Source organism: Pleuronectes platessa, chromosome 21 (genome assembly GCF_947347685.1).
Source record: "Pleuronectes platessa chromosome 21, fPlePla1.1, whole genome shotgun sequence".
Taxonomy (NCBI): Eukaryota; Metazoa; Chordata; class Actinopteri; order Pleuronectiformes; family Pleuronectidae; genus Pleuronectes; species Pleuronectes platessa.
Genome location: NC_070646.1, coordinates 14,838,296 through 14,861,785, shown reverse-complemented (window position 1 = coordinate 14,861,785; position 23,490 = coordinate 14,838,296). Strand labels below are relative to the sequence as shown.

Below are 23,490 nucleotides of genomic sequence, written 5' to 3'. Positions count from 1 at the left end.
AGATTCTAACCTATATACTGTCGGGAATGGTTTGAATCATATCCTAATGTTTTTCTTTATATAATTCTTGCCGGGTTTGTCCTATCAGTGTGTTTGTGTTGCTTGTGTATCTTGGCGTCCCTGGGAGAGCCACCTACCGTAGCGGCCGCAGGGTCCTCAGCAGCCTCAGCACTCTGAGCATGCCCAGGATCTTGGTGCCCGAGTTGGAAATGAGGGACACCAGGATGTCGATGACAGAAATCATTACCAGCATCCCGTCGAGAAGGTTCCAGCTGCTCCTCAGATAGGACTTGTCCCCGAAACACCAGCCCAAAGCTACGATCTGGACACAGACAGGGACAGAGAGGCATGACATATAAAGTTATTTACAGGCCAGATAACACTTCGCACAACCCATTCAGGTCAGCATATTTAAAATCCAACACAACAAATATAAATGCCATGAAATGATACATAAATCCATTGTTCTACATCTACTTTTTGCCTGTGCCCTTGCAGATTGTTTATAAATCTTTCTTTTTTATGTACCAGGAGTTGATGCTTCATGTGCCTCATGCAGCTTATTCACTTTGCAGAGCGACTTTGGAGCTCGGCTGTGAGGATAATAAAAGCCGTCAGCTTCCCAAACCTCATTTCTTATTCCATAGGTTCCTCTCATCATCTATCCTGCCCATAAATCACTTAACATTCCAGAAAATAATAGACACTGGCTGGCTTGGTTTGTTTTTCTAGCTCATACTTATTCAATCAGGCCAAACAAAAATATATTTTCCTCATGCATGTGTAAACACCTCCTGATAAAAGAGAGAGATAGAGATAGAGGAGATAGAAGATCAATCCCATTAGTTGATGCTAATCAATGCATAATGGTAATTACTGTATATATATACATATATATAATGTGTATATGGGGAAACATCAAACTATATGGACACAAACAGCTCCATGGGGTTCATCACATTAATTTGATTGATGCCACTTTACACTTTGACTACATTGTATCTCACAAAGAGTACATTGGAAATGAGAAAATCTATTTTCATTAAATGTGCTCGGATACTAACACAGACGTATTTAGAGCCTAAGTTCATAGAGAACAATTTAATTCTACTGCAAGTAAAATTCCAGCATTTAAAATGTTTGATCTTTGAACAACACAAGTATTCAGAGCCCCCAACGGGTCACTGCGAGATTGTTTTAAGGATTACATTCGCGCTCCCTCGCAATACTGTTGTGTCAGTTTACAATATGTTCCTGTTTCCATTATGCAACATGGTCATTTCATTATAGGTGCAATAGTGTGCAGTCATCTGTGTTTATGCAGTTTTCCTGAGTACAGTGACTGGTTCTGAAGGAATCCGACAGCATCCTGCAGATCACCGTACCTCGTTTCTTCTGGAGAGATTTGATCTAAGAGTTCATTCAAATTCACTTTCACTACTTATACATGAGCGGTACAGCTATTTCAGCATACATACCAGATCAAAGTCAAACTGAATGAGTGGATCCATACCGTGCTGGGAGAAGATGAGCAGAATGGGCTACATAACACAGTGTGGATACAAGACCATGACAGGCGGGGCCTATTTTTTTATTAATTTCTTTATGATATTTGGGTTTGGGTTGAGTCAGTCATGTTGATGGGGCAGAGTTTTTGGGAAAAGTTCAAGTAAAGTACAAGTGCCTCAAAATAAAAAGTACAACTTCTTAGTTCCACTGACTTAAACTTAACCACTTTCACAGAATGGATTTTTTTCTCCTTTCTATATTGGGTAATTCCTATGATATATTTTGTAGATTGCTACTGCTGACAATATTATGAAAGTGGAATTAAACACATCCTTAAAATGTGTGTCTATTTGTGTGTGTGTGTGTGTGTGTGTGTGTTTGCCGAGCTGGGACCAAAAATAGAGACAAAGGCTTAGAATGAGTGACACCCATGAACTTTCCTCTCTCATGCCTCCGCTCGCTGTCGCCCACGCCTGCATGGACCTCCATTTAAAGCTGGGCCTTTTGAATACAGGCAAGACTATCCTCCTCTTAGCATTATGAAACAGCCCTGAAAGTGAGCGCATGTGGCCTGTGTGAGTTCACTGTCAGCGAGAGGCTCAATCTCTTAACCCCCCTCCCCTCCATTCCACTCCCTCCCCTCCCTCTTAAGTATTTTTTCTGCGTTTTGGGGGCTTACAGTCCACGTGAGTATCAGACAGACTCTATTTTCTCCACAGCTTTGTGTCTGAGAGTTTTTTTTGGAGTCTGGGCCGGGTTTCTCCATCTTACACAATTTCTGTTACATTGTGAGCGAACACAGATGTGTCACATCTCGTTTCTTTTGAAGCTCTGGAGAAACGAGAGGTCTCGATGTGAGGCCAACAGTGTTTTTCTCTTCTACCGAAGACTATAAATAGTGGCATCAAGAGCTGAGTGGGTAAGTACAGAGGTCGGTGATGACTTTAGAGAAGTTATAAAGTTGGCTATATGGCTCAGGAGGTAGATCGGGTCACCAACTATCTAGAGCGTTGATGGTTCAAACCCCAAACTTCTAGTGCTGAAGTGTCCTTGGGCAAGACTCTGAACACCAAATTGCCCGTGATAGCTGTGCCTACAGTCTATGAGTGATGGGTGATACGTATAGAAGCGCTGTATGAATGTGTGAGTGAATGCGGCTTGTTCTGTAAAGCGCTCCGAGTGGCGAATAAGACGGTAAAAGAGCGATATAAATCCACTCCATTTACCAAACACACATGTACCTTTCTGAAGAGGATGAAACAAAGCACAGGATGGAAGTCAGATATTGTCCTCAGGATTATGCAAAACGTACTAAGCCAATTTTAAGGATATCTTGTGAAGGGGTGGGGCAAGGAGGGACCACTTTCTCTAACAAAGTGAGAAAGGGCATTTTTTCAACATTTTCATTTTGTTCTCTGAGAATAATTCATGAATCTGGATGAAAGAAATCAGACACGTTAAGGGGACGGTTATTTATCAGTGTGCACTATTTGGTGAAATGTGGTCACACGAGGGAACTGTCGGGAGCCTTGGCAGATGTACACACTCAATTGTTGCCAGGATTACTCAAAAACGTGTGCAGTTTGGATGTGGTATGGTTCAGGGAAGGATCCTTCAAATTTTGATAAGCGTCTGGATTGGTCGGTCTTTGGATATGGGGCGTTCTAAAACATTTTTACTGATTTCCCAGGGAATAATTCATGGATTATGATGAAACAGGCATATTAAGGAGACTGATATTATGAGTGTGTTTAATTTGGCACAGCTTGATTGAATTTAAGGGGACTGTTGGGCCTTGGCAGTGGAAGGCACTTTACTAAGTGCCTCTCCAGACCACCATCTTCTGCTCTTTAGGAAACGAGCCGTGAGGAACACTCACACATGGTCTGCATTGTAATGATTTAATAATTAGCAACTAATGCTACGTATCAGTGGAAATCCAGAGTGTCTTACCTTCACTGTCATCTCAGTTATAAAGATCGCCGTGAAGATGTAGTTGGACAATGTGAGGAAGATCCGCTCCTGCAGAACAAAAAGCATATACAAGTTTGAATGGTTTAAAATTCACATTTTTGTGATGAGTATGTTTTCCACTGCATTCTGCCTACACATTAATCTAGTGTACAGCTGAATAATGTATGAGGGAACTGTTTTCCCTATGGTGAGAAAACCTTTAGAAACATTCCCATTGCACTCACTAATGATGGCTGGCAGGCAATGCTACAGTTTACTCATTATTAGCACTGCAGGGAATATTTAAACAAGGCTTCTAATCTGGATTTTAGGCTTGAATTTTCTTTTTTTTTTACTTTATACCAAAACTGACCTATATTTTTTTACTGCAAATGCACAATTATCTGTTGGTTTGCCCTGAGAATAAGTGATGCTTTGTTACCTACACTCGTCAAAATGCTGCGTTTGTAGTGAGAAACATGTCATTTTTAAAAACTTTATTCTCGTAATATTATAACTTTATAAGATTTTCCCTGTAAGTACCCCTTAGAAGCTGTTGTGTGACCTGACCCGAAACTATGAAACAAAAATGTCCAACATTAAACGCTTGGACCTACTTCACATTTTCAAATGCATGAATAGACCCATTTCCGCGGATTTGTTGTATGTATTACATAACATGTTATCGTCTGAGGTCATGTGCTTTCCTGTCAACCACGTCTTGCAAATTCCTTCTCATAAAACAAGCATGTTGCATTAGATACTTTATTTTTTTCCTCAGAAATAACCCCTATATTTAGAAAACGGTCGCCATCTTTTAGTTTTGAGAGCGTGCACCCAACACAAGGCTATCAGGACCTCCATCTACACAAGTTCACATTACTGAACTCCCATGTTTCCCTGTGTCCCGAGGCAGCATGGCTCAGTGGTCTGTGTCTGCGGAGCAGAGGATGGGAGCCTGTTTACTGAGCTAAACAAGGACTGATAGAGAAAACAAGCAGCACGGCAAGAAGTAAGATCCCTTCTGTGACTGCTTATTTACCCTACTTCTCCTCCGTCTGAGGAGACACGACCCTGCCCTGCCACTGAATTTCGATGTAATGCATGTGTGTGTGAGTGTGTGCGCGTGTGTGCATGTGAGTGGGGGTAGGTGGCTGCCTTTCCCACGGCCTCTGACAAGACACACACACAAGCAGCTTCGGGGAATATCAGGCATGACATCACTGGGAATGCTGCCGTTGAGAAGTTTTTCACTCCTGGCCTCTGTGAACAACTTTTCATATTGTCATTCATTACAAACTTATGTGGTAGAGAACGACAGAGGGGTAAAAAGACTTCCCGGTCAATTCAGTTTGCCTGAATTTGCTGTTGAATTGGATGTGTGTAACATTACCAGCTGTTGTTCACAACTCAAGGTCTAGCGGCCAGTGACTGGTCTGCAAATGAAAGCAGCTTTAGCCATTGAAGTTTGCTAATCAACTCAAGCACAGTACCATCTTTAGTGGAATCCTACATTACAGTTTGAATTACAGCCTGTTGGAAATCTAGTTGGAGTCAGCAACAAATCCCGCCAATTCTAGCCACGAGGTGGGGCAGGTACTGTGCTTCGAGGTGGGGCAGGTGGGGCAGGTGGGGCAGGTGGGGCAGGTACATGTAAAGGTGAGATACTCCAGCATTTCTTACGGGTGTGAGGCACAGGGTTACATAAACTCAGTGAAGTGGGCTCTTGAGTGAGACATCAGCCTGAAAAGATTAATCCTGCCCACTCTGATTTGAAGTAACACTGAGCACAAAGGCAGAGGCTGGAACTTGAAACCAGTTTGCTTCATCATGCTCCAGTTAAAACAAATACCCAACCCTAAACACCTCCAGTAGCTTATTTCCAGTGGCAAGGCTCCACAAGGCATTGTACTCTGGCAAGCCTAGATACCCAAGAGGTTTGGTTCCTGGCCGCATTTTTGGGACCACAAAATCCTACAACTGTATTATGACTGCGAGCACTTCCTGTGTTCCTGAGCAACAGAAAACCAGACGCGATTGCTCTCATTTGTATGGAATAGATGATGTAGCTGCTGAAAACTTAGATTGATGGCATTTTATTCTGTTGGTGCAGATATAATTCAATTAGGAGCTCCAGACAGTGAGGTATTGTCCCCTAGCTCAATTAGATGTAATAAATCGTAATAGGCGGCACAATCATCCCCAATCATTTCCACCGAGCTACAGGAAGACGGTATCCAGGCAACCTCCAGCACCAAACCAAAACACCAGCGGACGACAAGCCAAACACCAAGTGTCTGACAAAACTTCCAGGACAACAAAATAATTATTCAGCCTGCATTCCTCACTAAAATGTTGAGACTGTAAGGCTTTATCTCTTGAGCAGTGACTTCATTTCTCTTTAAGGAACACATCGCACGTCAGGATATCACCAAAGGCGACGTGATGCAGGTTCTTCAAAGGAGTAGCAGCGGTGAAAACATTCACACGTCTGATTGTGAAACACAGACAGTAACAGAATCAGCGAGCGGAAATCAATTCACAGTCAGCTTCATTAATTCAACACAACCCACGCGGACACAAATAGCATCGCGCACTGACCACGCAGGCCAGAGAGATCCGCGGCGATAAGCATCACAGCTCTAAAGCTGTGATGACCGCCCATTCTCTTGTTCAAGGCTGCTTGCTGTGTCACACATTTCCATCTCATTACAGTAATGACCCCAGGCTGCCGACTGGACACGACGGCCACGGCAGGAGGCTGACGGAATACGTGTGCATCCGATAAAAACTCTGATTTCCGAAGTGAGAGTTAGTGCGGCTTCTACCATATAGGTCCCTATAACATAAATAATAACCTCTAAACGTTGAGTCAACAGTGTGGAAGGATGCTGCTGCTGAGGCAGCTCCAGCTCCCACTGTTCCCACTGCGGGGCTGCGCTGGGAGCTGGGGCTCTCGCAGCCAGGCTTCGGCCCACCTGACTCTGGTTCAAATGGTTGCAAGATTGTATCTTCGTCTCCAGTAGCCATATTTCTACAGAGGTAATGGATAGCTAAAAATCTGGGCGCTTGTATCTTGTGAAGGAGGGAGGGGGGGGTGAGAGGAGAGGGGTTGAGAGGGGGGGCGGGGCAATCAAAACAGGTCAATCTGAGGAGGGCTGTTTTAGACAGGGTAAAAAGGTGCCGTTTAAATGATCCTTGTGGTATTTGACCAAAATATGTTACAGACATTTCATTAAGACCCCAAGGAACCATATCAACTGTGGTAAAATGGTCATACGATGGGTCCTTTAAGGGTTAGGCTATGGTTAAGATTAGGCTTAGGTCAAAGTTTAGGTTAAAGTTCTAATGAGAGGTAGGGTTAGTGAGGTACTAACTATGGTTAAAGGGATAGTTCACCGAAAAATGTAACTCTATCTACTGAGCACTATGACAGTATAGGGATTGGGGAAGTGTTTGAGTCCACAACACACTTCGGGAGTATCGGGGGTAAACAGTGTTGCAGCAGAATCCGATACAATCGAAGTCAATGGTGAGTCCTTCTTCAGACGTAATGAAACAACATAAAACACATAAAATGCCTCCATACTACTTGTGTTGTGTCACCCAAGTGTCTGTAAGCCCCGACATTAATATTCAAGTCAAACAAGATCATATACAGCATGCTTTAAGCCTAAAGGTCCACTGATAGCCTCCTTCTAGGCGCATTCACATACCCTCAGACGAACAGTCGTGTAGCTATATGTCCTCTAGCTTAGTCACCTCCAGTGAACTTTTAGGCTTAACATACGGTGTAAATGAACTTATTTTGAGTCCAATATGAATGTCGGGGCTTGCAGACTATAGGAAGAAACCAAACAAGCAGTATTAAGGCGTGTTATGTTTTGTCTGTTGTTTTATAACGTCTGAACAAGGAGTCACCATTGACTTCAATCATATTGATTCTAATGTAAGTTTACCCCTGATACTCCAGAAGTGTTTTCTGGACTCAAACACTTCAACCAACCCTCCATTGGCTCAGTGGTGAGTAGATAATGAGTTAATTTCCATTTTTTCGGTGAACTATCCCTTTAAGGTTATGAGTATGTCTCCAAGGAATCGATGTAATTCAAGGTAATGTCCTCTGAAGTCATGGAGACATGGCTGTGTGTGTGTGTGTCTGTGTGTGTGTGTGTGTGTGTGTGTGTGTGTGTGTGTGTGTGTTTGAATAGAGGTGAGAGAAGAAATCCTCCGAACTGTAAGCGATGCCCTGATGAGAAAGGCTGACCTGTGGGGCAGCCTTCATTTGCTAAACATCTGCTTCCTGGACGTAAGCCACATTCACCATGCCCGCAGATAATTGAACCAATTTCGACGCCACCCTCTCCTCCGTGTTTCGCTCGCAAAAAGCAGGACAGAGCGTTCTAGTGAGACCGAACCGCAATTAGGACCATCCACAGAACTACCCGCTCTGTGAGAAGGGTGATAATTATTGTGCTTATGCAAGCAGTGGTTGTGTTCTGCTGCTATTGCTGTAGGTAAGAAAGGACACGGTATGTGTTGTGTGTTTGCTCCTTCAAGGCATGCAGACAGCCTTCTTCTATGGACGGTGCATTAGGTACGGAGATGATGCATGGTGTTGATGCATCGCGCTGGATACAGGGGTATATCACACATTACCCAAAGCTGGATCACAGTCAACCAGTGGTTCCCTGCTTGGACAATGTTCCGCTCCATTTCTCTGGGGCGAGCAAACGACAGCGGTAACTCTGTGTGCGAGTGTGTGTGTGTGTGTGTGTGTGTGTGTGTGTGTGTGTGTGTGTGTGTGTGTGTGTGTGTGTGTGTGTGTGTGTGTGTGTGTGTTTGAGCCGCCACCAAGTTTGGAGCTGCTGGCATTCCTCCATTTCTGTTTGAAGGGTTTTCAAGCAGGCAGTGAGTTTCTTCATTCTTCACACACACAGTCAGGGGGGTCTGTGCCTGGACTGTACATACAGTACAACGGGGGGGGGGGGGGGGGGGGGGGTCGATGTGTGTTTCTTTGCCCGTCTAAAGCTCTTTCCCTTTTTCTTAGTTACTGTTTGTTACCACCATCTTCAATTTTATTGGACTGTGATTTTAAACAGAGATTTTTCCTACGTTTTTTCTCGTTTGTAAGCAGGAATAAGCAAAAAACTACTGTACAGATTTCTGAAACTTAGTGATGAATAGGAAGAAAAAGAAGACCTTACATTATGGTGTGGATCAAGACAAAGAGGCGGATCCAGCAATACATTTTCGACTTTCTTTAATTTTGCGAGATAGGGCGTTTTTTGACATTATCCACAGATTTCTCGGGGGGGGGGGGAAAGAATGTCACTACCCAACCTTTTTAGGCGACTGAAGCCAAACACCAGCAAACGAGAGAGCCAAGAGACAACATTACCTGCAAAAGGCTCGTGCCCTGTGTGGAGTTTATCTCATCACAAATTTAAGCAAAATAAATATTTTTAAAAGTACTTTAACAAGAAATAGAAGATCGGCAGTGGTTTTTGATTGTTGTTCGTGGGTTAACAAAAACTTCTACACATTTAGTAACCTGTTAATAAACCTAGTGATTGTGTCTGAGACTCACAGCACTGGAGGGTTCGATGCGAGGCCTCTCCATTGCAATGGTGATGCAGTTGAGGAAGATAATGAGCAGCACGACGTGGTCAAACATCTTGTGGCTGATGAACCTTTTGCACAGGATCCGAAACCTGCCAAAAAAACAAGTGCAGAGATGTAAGTGACAGTGGAGAAAGACTTTTACACACACGTTCAGAACCAGTTCAGAACAAAAAAGTTAGTTTTTAGTTCAAACAGGTGTATGGCATATTCCACACACGGACATATACTATACAACTATGTCAGCAGGAACAGTGACAACTCAGAATGAGGGGATGTGATGGAAACACTATGGTAAAAACATCCAGTGTGCATATTGATTATTGTTGGTGTGAGCCTTGAGATTCTTTAGTCAAGGTCCTCCTCCTCCATTGTTATTTCTCTTTGATGTTTGAGCTCCACAGTGCGGAGTGATGTTTACCAGGAGAGTTTGAAAACTGTGGAGGATTGTATTCATATTTGTCTGAAAGGAAATGTCCTCTGTGCTCACTGTGAATCTCATTTTTAGGAGGCGTCCACTATGTGCAGCCCATTGAGAAACATACACAAGTGGGATGTAGTGACTTTAACTTGCACGTACACTGAGAACCTATCTCACAGAGACGTACAGAGATATCCTGTGTCAAGCTGCTAAACTTATAGAGTGAAAAGTGTTAGCATTTACATTTTCATAACAATAGAGGATTATTAGATGCAATTTTAAGAAGAACATTTTTATTATTTTATTTATTCTTTATTTATAACTATTTATGCTATTTTTCCTGTATTTTTACCTGCGTGTTTTATTTTTATTACTTTATTTTGAGAAATGCTATATAAATATTGTTAATATTTGTATTATTTCATAATTTACTGCATTGTTCACCTTCGCTCACCGAATGCCAGCTGGGATCGGCTCCCTTTGACCCTTTCAGGATAAACTGTATAGATAATGAATAATTTGATTATAGGTACTAATGCATTAATATGATCAAGGTCTTACTGTGCAAGTTGGTTGTGTTGAAGCTAATTTTACACTCTATATGCTGTGGGGTAGTTTAATCTACACTGAATCATATTTCATAATCTCATTTTGTATGTAAAATGTTAATCTGTAAAGTAGCTGAACTAGCAGCTATAGCCGTCAAAAAGCTGGGCTAAAAAAGTAATTAAGTCCCACTCAGCTGTAATGGCATGGGTTTAATAATAAAGCATCGTCCGTCGAGCCTGCTGCATAAAACCTGTCATAATATGACACACCGTACAGGGACATTTACTGAAACACACTGTACACACTGTAATGAAGGATCTCATTCAATTTAAAAGAGCTTGTCTCACACGCTGTAATTCTGTAATGAACCGCAGTAGAATAAAGTGTCATCAATTATGCATGACTTTCATCACCCAACGTGAAAAAGGTTGCCAGGCTTTTAGCTCACAAGGACGGGGACAAGTGGAAACACCTGTTATTTATTGCAGCGGAAGCGATTCAACTACGTCCTCAATTTTTGTTTTTAATTTGGCAACACAGACACAAGTGCTGTGTCAACACTAGCCGCGTTGTGTGCGTTACATTGCACAGACTCTGTGAGCTAATTCCTCTTTGATATCTGCACGCCAGAGCTGCGAGGCTGAAGGATACGGGTGGTTTCCTGAAGCAGACAAATGAGGGAGGGAGGGAGGACACATGGTGAACACACACAGACACACACGCACCTCCTGTGACAGCTCCTCCTTCGTAATGTGAAGGGCCCATGTCTGGGTGGGGACTTTTAGGTTGAGTTCAAACACTCACACTAAAACCTCAGGAAACAACAGTCATCGCAAGCAAACAAAAAAAAAGTCAAGTGACAAGGTTTGACATTTTCCCCTTCTGATGATATTTACTGACCTTTTGGACTTGAATATCCTTTAGTTTCATGCTTTAAACAAATGTCACAAACGTTCTCTGGACACTGATTCTCTCATCTGAAGTCTGAACAGTCCACCAACTTTTTTTTCTTCATATTCATATACACAACATTTGTTGGCATCTTTGATGTCTTTGCGCTTCACCTCACTACCACACTTCTTGTTCTGTGCATTCTAAACAATCCAGAGACACAACCCGCATCACTTCCTGTGTGCTGGGGCGACTGCCTTTTACAGAAAAGAGCCGACAGATGCGGGAAAAAGTTGATGTTTTCTTCAACTACAGGCTGAATCACTTTTACCACTTGGGAGAGCAGCAGCACAGAAAGTTTGGACATAAAAAAACACCACAGATCATTACGTTCACTGTTTACAGTGAGTCTGAAACTTCCCCCAGCTGTCTCTTTGTTCTATTCTTATTTGTTTCTTATTATCTGCTGCTCAAATTCCAGTCGAGCTGCACAGGGTCTAATCATGCACTGTACACAAAGGACCCGGAGACAACATGCACAACCGTCAGCGACCCCTCCACATCCCGGTCCCCACAGACCACTGTTCTTACAGAGCCCTTTGTCGCAGGTGAACATTTCTATCGCAGCGCCTGGATCAGTTAGGCGACAAAGCCGGCCCACTCCTCGGCTCATTAAAAACTTCCCCTGCAGTAATCAGCAGCAGCAGCGGTTATAACTGCGAGCGCAAAGACAGGTTGAGGTGGTGAACCCTCTGCTGTGTGAGAGCCCCTGGACTCCGGCCTCCCACCACGCTGCTGTGTCTCGATGTGATTGTGAGCACGGGCGGGCGTACATCGTGTTTCAAGGCCAGCGATGGGAGCCACGCAGAGCCTGTGTCCTCAGTGTCACTCTCAGCGGCGGCCAAACCATGGAGCTCGCTGTGATTGAAAGGCAGCTAAAAGCCCCGTCTGAGCCAAGCGCCTTCAGTTTTCTTACTCAGAACAACAGCACGTTACAGAAAGCTTTTCCTATTAACCTTTTCTAAATATGTAATACAGTCGGCAGAGAGGACAACCTTCAAAAAGTTTGGAAAGGGCTCAAATTGACAGATGCACTGTGTTTAAATAATGGAAAAATCCACAGGGAGAGGATTAATGCTGACACTGCTGCTGGCTTGATCCCAGTGATTTTACTTTTCCTATATAACTTATTCACCTCAATTTTGTGAGACTAGTCACTTTTTCATTGTTTGTGAGCTGGATGTTGTGTGCAGAGCTTTTCATAAACAATATGTGGTTCAGAAAGAAGTTGAAAAAATTCATCCTACCTGGTTTATCTGCAATGAGGATTTTATAGTCAAAGTTCTCATAAAATAAAACAAAATCTTCTTCATTACTGTCTACGTGTGTGGTTTATATTTCAGTTTAAATGATTTATTTATCTGTTCTTATGTTTTCATACAATACATGTCATCTATTTTAAAGGTATGTATAGTAATTTACAGACCAAAGTTCTTAAATTTCAAAATAAAGCTTTGTTATTCAGCTCAATTTAATGCATTGCAGCAATATTACGAAAAATGTTAAGTGAATATGAAGACAAATTGCCAAACAGGACGTGATTCTATCAATGTTGCTGATGGAGATCAAGGAAGGCAGCACCTGTAAATGTCTGGGGACTGATATGGTGAGATGAAAATCATCAAAATGTTCTGGCAGGACAGATATTATTGGCCACAGGCTGCCAGCGGTCCACCGCTGCAGCAGATATCCAAGTACGTGGAAGAAGACAAGACACCACAGATGGTTGAATCCACATCAGCCATCAGCTGCTTAACAGCCTGCGCCCGCCCACACAGATACTGCACCAATGAACTTGTAAGCATCAATATATTGTGCTGATCACAAATTTGACCAAATAAGCAGGGAAGTGAGATCAAAGTCAATATGTGTGTGTTTAATATGCAGCAGTTTTATAATCAAAAGCAGGTCATGTGCACAGAGAAGCACTTTGGACTGTGTGTGAGCCACCACATTTCAAACATCCACAGTGGGAATGGTTACACTGCGACAACGGTGAAGGCTGATGGTAAGATCCCAATTGGTGAGTGGTGATTGGTGGGGTGCTACTTGTTTGATGTTTAATTAGCATGCAGGGCTGTGACGGTAGGATGGGGGCTGGTACTCTGCTCAGCATCCTCAGAGGCACGCGGCATGAGGAGCATCAAAGACTCAGAAGGAGGAGGAAAAGGAGGAGGACGCCCGAAGGGGGGAAAAAAAGGTGGTGTTGGTGGGGGGGTAGCATTCAGCAGCACGCGGCCGAGATAACACGCAGCACTCAGCAGGAGGAACTCCATTCCTCCCTCTGCTGCTGCTTACTCACCCCTGACATGGCAGAAATGTGCAGATAAAAGAGACTTGTGAAGTGAGAATGTGGGAGGGAACAGGAGAGGGAGGAGGACAAAAATTGCCTCAGCATCGTGGGATGTCAGTCAAATGCAGTCTTTCCCTATAAATAAGATGGCTCAGTCTTTTATGTACTCTTACAACAAAAACTGTGTTTTGAAAAGTCCTGGGCCAATGGCTATTATTAATCATTTATAAAGCTCATTTCATTGCATGCAAACATTCAGGTAACACTTGGGACATATAGAAAACCGGCATATAGAGGTATGTCATGTGTGAGTTGAGCTTCAATGAACTTTGAATAAACAGGTGAACAGCTCTTTGAGCAGCAGCGGTGGGTGGAGCAGTACCAGGGTTCTGTAGACTGAGTCCAACAGCAGGTCTTTACTTAGAGCGGCTCAGGTACTGCAGGCCCCTTTTCCAGTTTCAGAAAGTGACATGCAACCAGCATCACCATAGGCCGAGCTAACAACCCATTTCGAGCAGGCAGGGTTAGAACGGACACTGCACTTGTTTCATAACTACCAGTACCCGTAAACTTCCATTAACACTATTGTAAGAACACTAAAAAAGCAAGCGGAGGCGTGAATACTACCTGGACTCTGGAGGGAAGAGGTAGAGTGACCAGGTGTCTCTCTGTCGACACCACTCGGGCTGCTTCTTCTCCAGCCAGAGGAACAATCTGGCAAAACGACCCTGCGCAGAGTTACCAGTGGACAGTGTGTTCATTATTCATGAGTGCACAATTTCCCCTGTTGCAGACAGTGAGCCAACAATCACACCCACAGACAGAACTCGCTGGATTGGACTGGACTCTGTTTTATTCAGGGATACAAAGTCATACATATGGGTCCAAAAAGGTTCATTAAAAAAGGCACCTACAGACAAATACGAAGGGAGGTCAGCTGAATGCAAAATGGACATGTTATGATATCCCAGCTGAGATTAATAATCTGCCCCCTTGAGACTCAGAATTTTGTTTACAGGTATCCAAACTTTTAAAAACAATATACTATAGAGAGCTTGATTTATAGAAAGATTTAACATGATACATTTGACCATTGGTTAAAACTAACTTTTACAGCTCCTCGCTTTCTCTCTCTCTTTCCTTTAAACCAAAGTAAAAACAGGCTTCATTCACAAAGATGGACATAAACGAAACAGCACACATGCACACACATACTGACCAGGTTGGGTTCCTCCTCTGCGTTATCATCTTCTGTGTTCTCCTCCAGCGAGACATGTGTCGGGCCCAGGGCGGTCAGAGAGCCCTTTCCGTTGCAGTCGTTGTGCTCTGAGGGCCGCAGGGCGCCCAGTGAGGGGGGTCTGGAGCTGTGCATGCTTGCTGAGCGGTACAGGAAGGGCACCTACACAGGGAGAAAGGGAAGGAAATATTGCCATCTTAATATATGCCGTATACATTAATGGTTGTAAATGCCAATGTGTCACTGTCTCTTTGTTTCCTTATTGTCTTTGGCTTTGCAAAGATAATAACCATTTTGGGAGCGCAGCATTATCATGGAAGTGCCATAAAGCAATTTCCCTTTTAGCCATATAGCAGGGTTCTCCCCTGATGAATCACCGAGAACTGAGTGAATGCAGATTCCCATTCCAGCCAGAGATGACAGCAGGTGGGTTTACTGATAAACACTCCTTCAGCCAGAGGGAGGATTTATTTTGTAAAGATGTGTCTGCTGCTGCCTTTGGTTGTGAGAAAGAAACCTGCATGAATATTGTTGTGTATTGGCACAAGAGAAGAGAAAACTGCCATACAGCAGTTATAGTTAAAAAAAAGAAAGAAAAAAAGAGTCTATATTTCTAGTCTTGATGACCACTCAAAGTTATTTATAGTGGTTTTGCCATTCACACACATTCATATATTATGTGCCGTATTCTCTTAAAACATTAATCAGCTGTCAGGGGTTATTTTGGCTTCAGTGTCTTCCCCAAGAAAACGTTGGCATGTTTAATGGGAACTGGATGTTACATTTTCTGTCATATGTTAAAAGTCTATAGTTTTATTTGTCATTGATGTGTTTTTTGTGTTTGTGGCTTATGCTGCTAGCGTGGACCTGTGACTAATAGGAAAACCACTGCAGTAACAGAAGAAGAATGCCATAAAAGTCAATGTAAGACAATATAATTTAAAGATGCACACTAAAACCTGCAGTTTATGCAGCTTAATCAAGCCAACATATTTGGTTACTGCTCCAAGTCAAGAGTCACTCTCTCCACAGTACTCCAGTATTCAATAAAAGCTGTTTGATAGGCGGGGAAGGGGGACGGGGGACGGGGGACGGGGGGGACAGGGGGGACACATGGATGGGGGGGGGCGTCTACCTGCAGCAGAGCATCAGGTGGCAGATCCATGGAGCTCCGAGTCTCCACCGACTCCATCCTCCGATGTCGGGGACCTCTCTGCGACATGGAGTCCGTTCTGGCCAGGGAGGTGTTGTCATCCTCCATCATCCCACCTCCACCTTCCCCTCCACCCTCGCCATCCTCCGAGCTGGAGCCGCCCTCCCCGGAGAGGAGCGAGCGGTGCTCCCCGGACTGCCGCTTCTGCCGTTTGAGCGACGGGGCGCGGCCCAGGCTGTTCCAGCTGGATCGGCGGCTTGTCCAGCCGCTGCCGGCGGTCCACGGGGCGTGAGGCGAAGCACTGCGGGCACTGGTCTGGAGAAGGACGTAAAAGAAGAGAGAAGAAAAAAGGTTGATCTTGTGTCTTACTAGTCGTGTAATGTTATTTCATGCAAATAACCAAGCGGAATTGGATTGCCTTAGCATGACGTGAGCTCAATTGAATTAAGATTAACACTGACAGACAGACAGGAGCAGATGTAGGGAACCAGACTTATTCCCCCAAGTCTTTATTCTGATAATCAGTTTGTCAAATAAAGAGTGGCAGCAGTAAGCAGACTGCCCGACTGGCATGCCACAGTAATCATCATCAATCACTGTGACCTCATCACATTACCATGGACACATACAATGAATCCAGAGAGACGCTCAGCGGTACAGCGGGGGGGAAGAAAGGGCTGGGGGTAATGCCTGGCACTTATCTCCTTACACATGTATTAATGTTGGCTTTGTGACATCCCGTATGACACTTGAGAACTGCCAAATGCTTTTGGGATATGTGGATAATAATAATAAATGCACTAACCGGTGATTTGTCATAGCAGGCTGGGTCTACGGAGACATTGCTGCCCCGACGGGCCTCGTACCCCAGGATGGGATCACCTCCGACTGGCAACTTGGGTATGGGCATGGGGGTGGCGGCCGTGTGAGTAATAAGAGGTGGAGTCAGGCTGGTCTTCAGGTCCACATGACCATTGACAGGCACCACTAGTAAAGAAAAGAGGGAAGAAGAAGAAGAAGAAAAAACAGAGTAAAATGTAAAGAAGAGAGGATATACTGATAAGATGAACAGACTAAAGATGACGGCGTTGAAAAGAAAACAACAGATGTGAGAGGAACAACAGAAAAGTTGATTGGGAACAATAGAGAGGAAATAGAAAGCGCTAAATTCATTGAAAAAATTAAAAGAGAAGAAGAGGCAGAAGAGGTGGTGCATGGGGGGGGGGGTGTTGCAGTGCAGGTGCAGCCTCAGTAACTCAGCGCAGTGTATTTAAAAATGGATGCCACATACTGTTATTGAGCAACATGAATATTTCAGGAGGGCATTAATCTTGTGGGATGTGCAGCAGAGAATATTATGTTAGGCAGCAACACAAATAAATGACATGCGGAGGGGAATGCAGCTTTAATAACTTTAATTCAGCCATCTTTAAACCTTTATCCGGGGCTTGAACATGGATATTAGTCTCTCCGAGCTATGTAAGCAGTTTTTACACAGAGCATGTGAAGGCTGAGGAGGAGATGATACGGTCCGTCTGCGGCTTGCACTCCATACAGTAGTATTTCCACTGGGCTTTTCAGCCTGAACAGTAATTAGAGGGGATGGGAACTGGCGTGTGAGGAATTATGGATGAGCTTGCTGTACTCGTTTGATGCTGCGCTGGGACACGGCCAGCCACGTGCCTGCGGAGTGAGCTCTGAGACAAGTGGGGGGAAGACTGAGACCAGGAGACCCGCAACCATAGATCAAGTGGGGTGATGTTTGCACGGGTTTGACTATACATGCCTCAGGCCTGTACCGTAACTTGCTGCTGCGTAAAACCATTTTTACATGCATTTGAAAAGAAACACGACACAGTGTGCAGGGATGTAACAAAGACAAGGGAGGGAAAATGTCAGCAGTTAACTGTGCAAACACAGATGGTGCAAGTTTTGCAAAATGCTTGTAATAAGGGGCTTTGAACATCCCAGAGGGTTGATGTCAGTGCTCCACGTTCCTGTTATAGCGTCAATAAAGCAGTGCAGCCATGCAATGGGTGTAATATACAAACAGCGTGTGCACGTGTCTCACCTGCAGAAGCCGATGAATCCCTCTTGCTGTCGTTCACATCCTCCAAACGTGCGATGGAACCGATCTCTGAACCCGGCTGGGAATCTCCCTTGATGCACAAACACACACACACAGTGTTAGAGGAGAACACCTGTTGAAGGTGTCCTTTTTCTGGGCTAGGGTTAACAGATAGCAGGTGGGCTGAAGCTGCCTCTAAACACAGATCCCTGCTCGGCTGCGTCTTCATTGACCTTTAACATCAGCCACAGCCCAAATCTGACCTAAAGGGAACCTATCTCTGTAGGCATGTGGGCGAAGGGCGTGGTCTCCCCGATCAGAGTTCAAAGGTTAAAGGATACATACGAAGAGAGAAAAAGAACAACTAAGTAAAGTGTTGGCATGCAAGGAGAGTGAGAATGTGGAACCACACTGAAACACAATCAGTAAAATGCACTTTTCTGACAGAACACAGCCGGTGTATTGACCCGGCTTTGTCATTACACGGGCTCTAACTCGCCTTGACCCATAAACAGCTACAAAAGAGCTTCAGTGTGGTTGCTAGCTCTACCATTTTCACACATGCACAAACACACGACACACTATAAAACAAACTTCACAGTGGTGAGAGGCGATGTGTAAATCAGCAATCCAGAACAGCAGAGTTCTTTACACATTATGTTCTCTATCATATGAAAGGTCTCAATATCCCAAATTTGACATATTTCTAACCCTTGCTCTTAATTCCCGACTTGCAGCCACGCTTTGTGCTGCCTTCCACTTCCAAACCCACTGCAGTGAACCTCAGCATTCCTCCTTGTATGTGCTGCGCTATGCCAGAGCCTGCAGACTCCATTAATATGTGAGAGGGTTCCAGGTGGATGCCGGATGAATAGAGTGCCGACCCGGTGAAGTCAGATCTGTGTTGTAGCAGAGTGAATAGAATGTGTTCCCCCGAAAAGCCCCGGGACCTAATCAACATGCAACACTTTCTAAACTAACAAATGACTTTCTTGCTAGTGGCACTTCACGAGTGCAAGAGGAAGACAAAGTGGGTGTGGATGGGCTGCATATTGTATTTTAGTTTACTGGAGGCATGTTGGGTATGGTTTAAGATGCCAATTTGCATTTTTGTCTCGCACTTAAAGGTACAGTCTGTATGCCCCGGACTGAATCTCCCCCGACCTGTGAAGTAGGGCAAGATTTGGAATAAGGGAGCGAATGCTAATGAGCTCGCAAGCCAATCATCTCAAGGGCTACCAGGAGAGGGCTGTGGTTGCCGTGCTCATCACGTTCCTGCAGCTACTTATTTATCACAGTGACTCATTCTATTTAAAACACCTTGGCTCACAGCAGGAAACACGAGGTAACCTGAGGCTACCTGATTAATGAAGTACAGATTTTTCTAGGAATGTATTGACCGTCAGCCATGCTTTTTTCTTTAAGCTTTAGTTTTCCATTGTTACTATAATGATTAGGACAGCAACAAGTAATAGTAGCAGTGCCAACGACTATGTCTCTTCATTTTCTCCCTTACATTATGGTGTGATTCAATGTTCCAGGTCTGGACCTTTTCTTTTTATGACAAGCGCTTCCTCTGGGGCACTACATTTACTGAAATTGCATCGGTCATCACTGATTCTGTTGTGGTGAGATCATCATATATTCGATGTGAAATGTACTGCAATGCTATTTCAATCATGTTTTGTCATTTTATGTATCTACAAAAAGACAATGTACTTTAACTTGTACTTTTAGGCTGCACAGGGATATTACATATTCCATGCTTTTCCCATAGCTGGAGTGTGAGGAGGCAGGCAAAGTCTTCCTCCAGCAACTGCTATATAAGTCATTTTATGACTGTGATGTCGTTATTGTGAAAACAAGGAGGATCAGTTACATCTTTCTTCATTCGTTATGATGGACAAAGACCTAATGTAGTAAACAAAGTCAGATTTGGGTCAAATCATCATGTGGATGTGCAGCGTCATTGTTGTAAACTGTAAATTATCTGTCTGTACAAATGATGTTAAGATATCACTTTTTACTGATGTCCATTATATATGGCACATCTCTGGTGCATCTAGAATCATGCATAAGGCATTCAGAATATTGGACCTGCATATGGAGTCTAAAATCAAGCTAATCTTTTGGTGCAGTAATAAAATAATATCTGCGCAGCTCATCATCATTTTTTCCAATTCTTCTTCCTGCAGCAGTTTGTGGTATTCGGTAGAAGCAGACATTTCATTTAAGAGACCACTTTTGCTCCAGCTCCACAATGAGCCGTTCTCTTGTATGGGTAAGGTGGTAAAGCAGATGGGTTAGGGTTAACGTGATAAATAATCTAAGCAAAAAAAAACGATATTCTCCAGCCTGGTCCTATATGTGCATGCAGCAGTTGTATAAATATTTGATATAGGTATAGCACGAGCTGGCCAATACAGACAGAGCAATACAAACTCTAGAGATCTCCTCAGCCCTAATCCCTTCATAGTCAGCGGTGTGTGGTGCAGTATGGAAGCGCTGAACTGAGGCTAAAGTCACTGAGACTACATAAGACTGCAAGGGATCTGATCAGCACCCCGTCCTTCTCTATACTCTCTGATTCTGTTCTCTCACACCTCTCTTTTCTCTCTGTAATGGCTCTCTGCATCATCTTCTCAGTGTCTCTTCTTCACCCGTTTATTCAACATCTGAGGCAGATATTAATTTGTAATTTGGTCGTCATAAAAAGTATCCTCTAAAAGATTTATCCAGCTGGAATGATTAAAAAGGAAAAAGAATAAACCTTGCTGCGCAGCTACAACTTGAACAATACTTAGACGTTTTGCCTAGCTTTTTTTTTTACGGATTAATGCATTCTCAGGAGGGGGCGAAATTAAACAGGACTGGTGGGAGGACCGATCGCCCAAAGAGTCTACATTCGGTTGTAATGCTAATCCAGAAGGATTATCGTTCTCACTGTGTGCTTACAGTAGGATGGGGTTGCACACTGTGTGAAGGACTTGAGTAAAGATTGTAGAGTTAAAAGTGTTCTCACCAAGCAATGGACAATTGAGATTTTACAAGAGAAAGAAAAGGTGGAGATGATAGCTTTGGAGCAGAGGGGGGCACAGGACTCGAGGGAAATCCCTGGTCTTGAAATAGCCGGTTTGTTTAGATAACTTGTTTATACTCTGTCACCCCAATTTGGGCATGGTTGTGGGGGCATGAGATGGGCAAGACTAGGCCTGCTGCTGATAGCCAGACAATAATAGACACCAGCAGCACACCGGGGAATTTCAATTACATCGCTTCAGAGAGGGTGTAAATGGGAGACGGAGGGTGGCTGTTGATAGCAGGAAGGGGGCGTAATTGTGTGTGTGTGTGTGTGTGTGTGTGTGTGTGTGTGTGTGTGTGTGTGTGTGTGTGTGTGTGTGGCTGTCTACATTGGCGCCTCACCAGCCAGAATTGGATGTCAAAGAAAACCTCTAAACTAAGAAAGTCCTTAATGACATCCACAATAATAGAGGTACCCATGGAAGTCTGGGGATGTAAATATTTAATTTACACGGTATTATTTATATATATAGATCTGTTTGCACAAGACAATATTCAATTTAAATTAAAAACTCATTCAGTTCTTCTTTTAAAAATAAATAAAATAGCTATTTTTGGAATATACATTTAAAATATGTCAGTTTAAATCTTTTCAAGAGAAAATTTGAGAGTACGTCATGAGCTGCTAGCTTGGCTGAGTACTAGAGCAGGGGTCTTCAACGTTTTTCAGGCCAAGGACCCCCAAACTGGTGGAGAGATGGAGCAGGGACCCCCTACTATATATATTGTATACAATTGTGTTTTATATTAAACTGGGCCTATTGCCATATATAAACATAGCTACCCTGTTATTGTGCATTCCATACTAATATTAGACGGGTTCATATATTCATTTTTTTAATTTAAACATGTGCATGGTACAGGATGGCCATGCCACTGCCATTTATAAACATAAATATTGCATACAAGACTGAGCTATTAAAGTAATTCACAGATTCATGTTTTTATTTTAAACATACATGTAGAAGAGACAGTGTGCCGTCTATGGATGCCACACATACTCCCACATTAGTGAGATGTCGGACCCTGATGGGTAGCACACAACTTATCTAACCTTGGACGGATGGAGGTTGTCAGGCAGAGGGTCATATCAGCCTCACAATATGTTTGATGCATGTTAATGTGTAATTAAACACATTTAAATTTTTGGGGGGAAAATTGGCTAGAAAATAAATCAAAGATTCTAAAAAAATATAAAAAATTGTCTAATCAACCAAACATTTCGCGACCCCCCTGCAGTACCTCTGGGGGTCGCGGACCCCTGTTGAAGACCTCTGTACTAGAGTATTCCCGAGTTGCTCTGTGAAACTGGGCTGATACTAAATGCTAAGGTTAGCCTGTGGACATCCCAACAACATGCTGATGTTTAGCATGTGTATTCTTTATGATATAAACCATCTATTTCACTGTGTGAGCGTTTAGCAGATATTTGGTTGTAAAGCTACGTATTGGACAAATTACAAATTGAACCGAATGGTCATGCCTGATAGAACAGAAAAGAACCAATAAAGTTATCACAATTTATTTAGAGCTGGATAAAAGTGACAAAAGTGCCTAAATTGCTTCTTCAGAAAAAATTATATACAACGTTCTTAGAGATATCTTACTTTGTTATGTATTTATATATAAAATGTGCATCGAATTTGACAGTTTTTGAATTTTTATATAACACGACATATAGAGCAGAATAAAGTATAATAACTGGTGCAGAACTTTTTCATCTACAGACCATGATTTCACCATGGGTCCAACCACCGCACTCCACTCAAAACAGCCCTTCATGCTCAGCCCCCCCCCCCCCGTAGCCCACTGTATTTCAACCTAATAAAAAACAAATCTCTGAACATTTGGGAACATTTGCCTATTGTAAAAGTCCTGGATCGGCATTCAATTGTGTAAAAATGGAGGGCATGAGGACAACACTTAGAACCATCAGCTTTTCAAAGAATTAATTTAATAGAGTGCGCTGGTTTTGCCTGAAGAGCCTGAGTCATGCAGTCGATCTCCCCTGCTCTGTTTTTTAGCTCTCATCTCAAAGTCCGGCTGGATTTATCCTGGCTGTGGTGAGGCCTCCCAAAAAGCCCCACTCCACCACCCCCCTCCCATACACCACATCTCTATGCCCCCGCCAGATAAAACAGTGACTGGGACGGGGAGAGTTTTTGGCAGCACTGGTGCGGTGTTCTAACCCCGGGGCTGGAAAAAAAATTAAAAACGATAGGGCTGGTGGAAGATGAGGATTGACACCGAGGTTTTACGTGGAGTCTGTTTTTTTAAACAAGGACGAGAAAAGAAAGAAAGAAAACCCCCAGACACACACACAGACACACAAACAGACACACACACATACAACCACACACACAGACACACACACAGACACAGACACACACAGCAAAGTGAAGTGTTGAAGCCCTCCGTCGTCTCTCCTAAACCCCCACCAACAGTCACTCCACGCCGTGGTTAGTTTTAGCAGCGAGGGCAGCATGCAGGGAGCAGGTTAGGGGACTTTGAGATGATGTGGCACATTCTCTGGCAGCCATGTTGGAGGCAACGCATCACTGCGCTGTTCATTTAGAAAAGACTTCTGAGTGATAAAAGTCCCAGTACCGAATCTCTACACTATCTTGTTTCACGATGATTTCCATCAGTGCTC

General features: G+C 43.5%; 1 protein-coding gene across 1 annotated transcript in view; it reads right to left on the bottom strand.

Annotated features, from left to right (window-relative positions):
* Positions 1-23,490, bottom strand: part of cacna1g (calcium channel, voltage-dependent, T type, alpha 1G subunit) — a 227,639-nt gene that overhangs the window by 51,229 nt on the left and 152,920 nt on the right. The window contains exons 15-22 of the mRNA XM_053414443.1: positions 17,760-17,847; positions 16,494-16,675; positions 15,671-16,003; positions 14,518-14,697; positions 13,926-14,026; positions 9,053-9,176; positions 3,463-3,531; positions 138-322 (exon numbers count right to left, since the gene is read on the bottom strand). Coding sequence (XP_053270418.1) covers positions 138-322; positions 3,463-3,531; positions 9,053-9,176; positions 13,926-14,026; positions 14,518-14,697; positions 15,671-16,003; positions 16,494-16,675; positions 17,760-17,847 — 1,262 coding nt within the window. The remainder of the gene's footprint in view (positions 1-137; positions 323-3,462; positions 3,532-9,052; positions 9,177-13,925; positions 14,027-14,517; positions 14,698-15,670; positions 16,004-16,493; positions 16,676-17,759; positions 17,848-23,490) is intronic.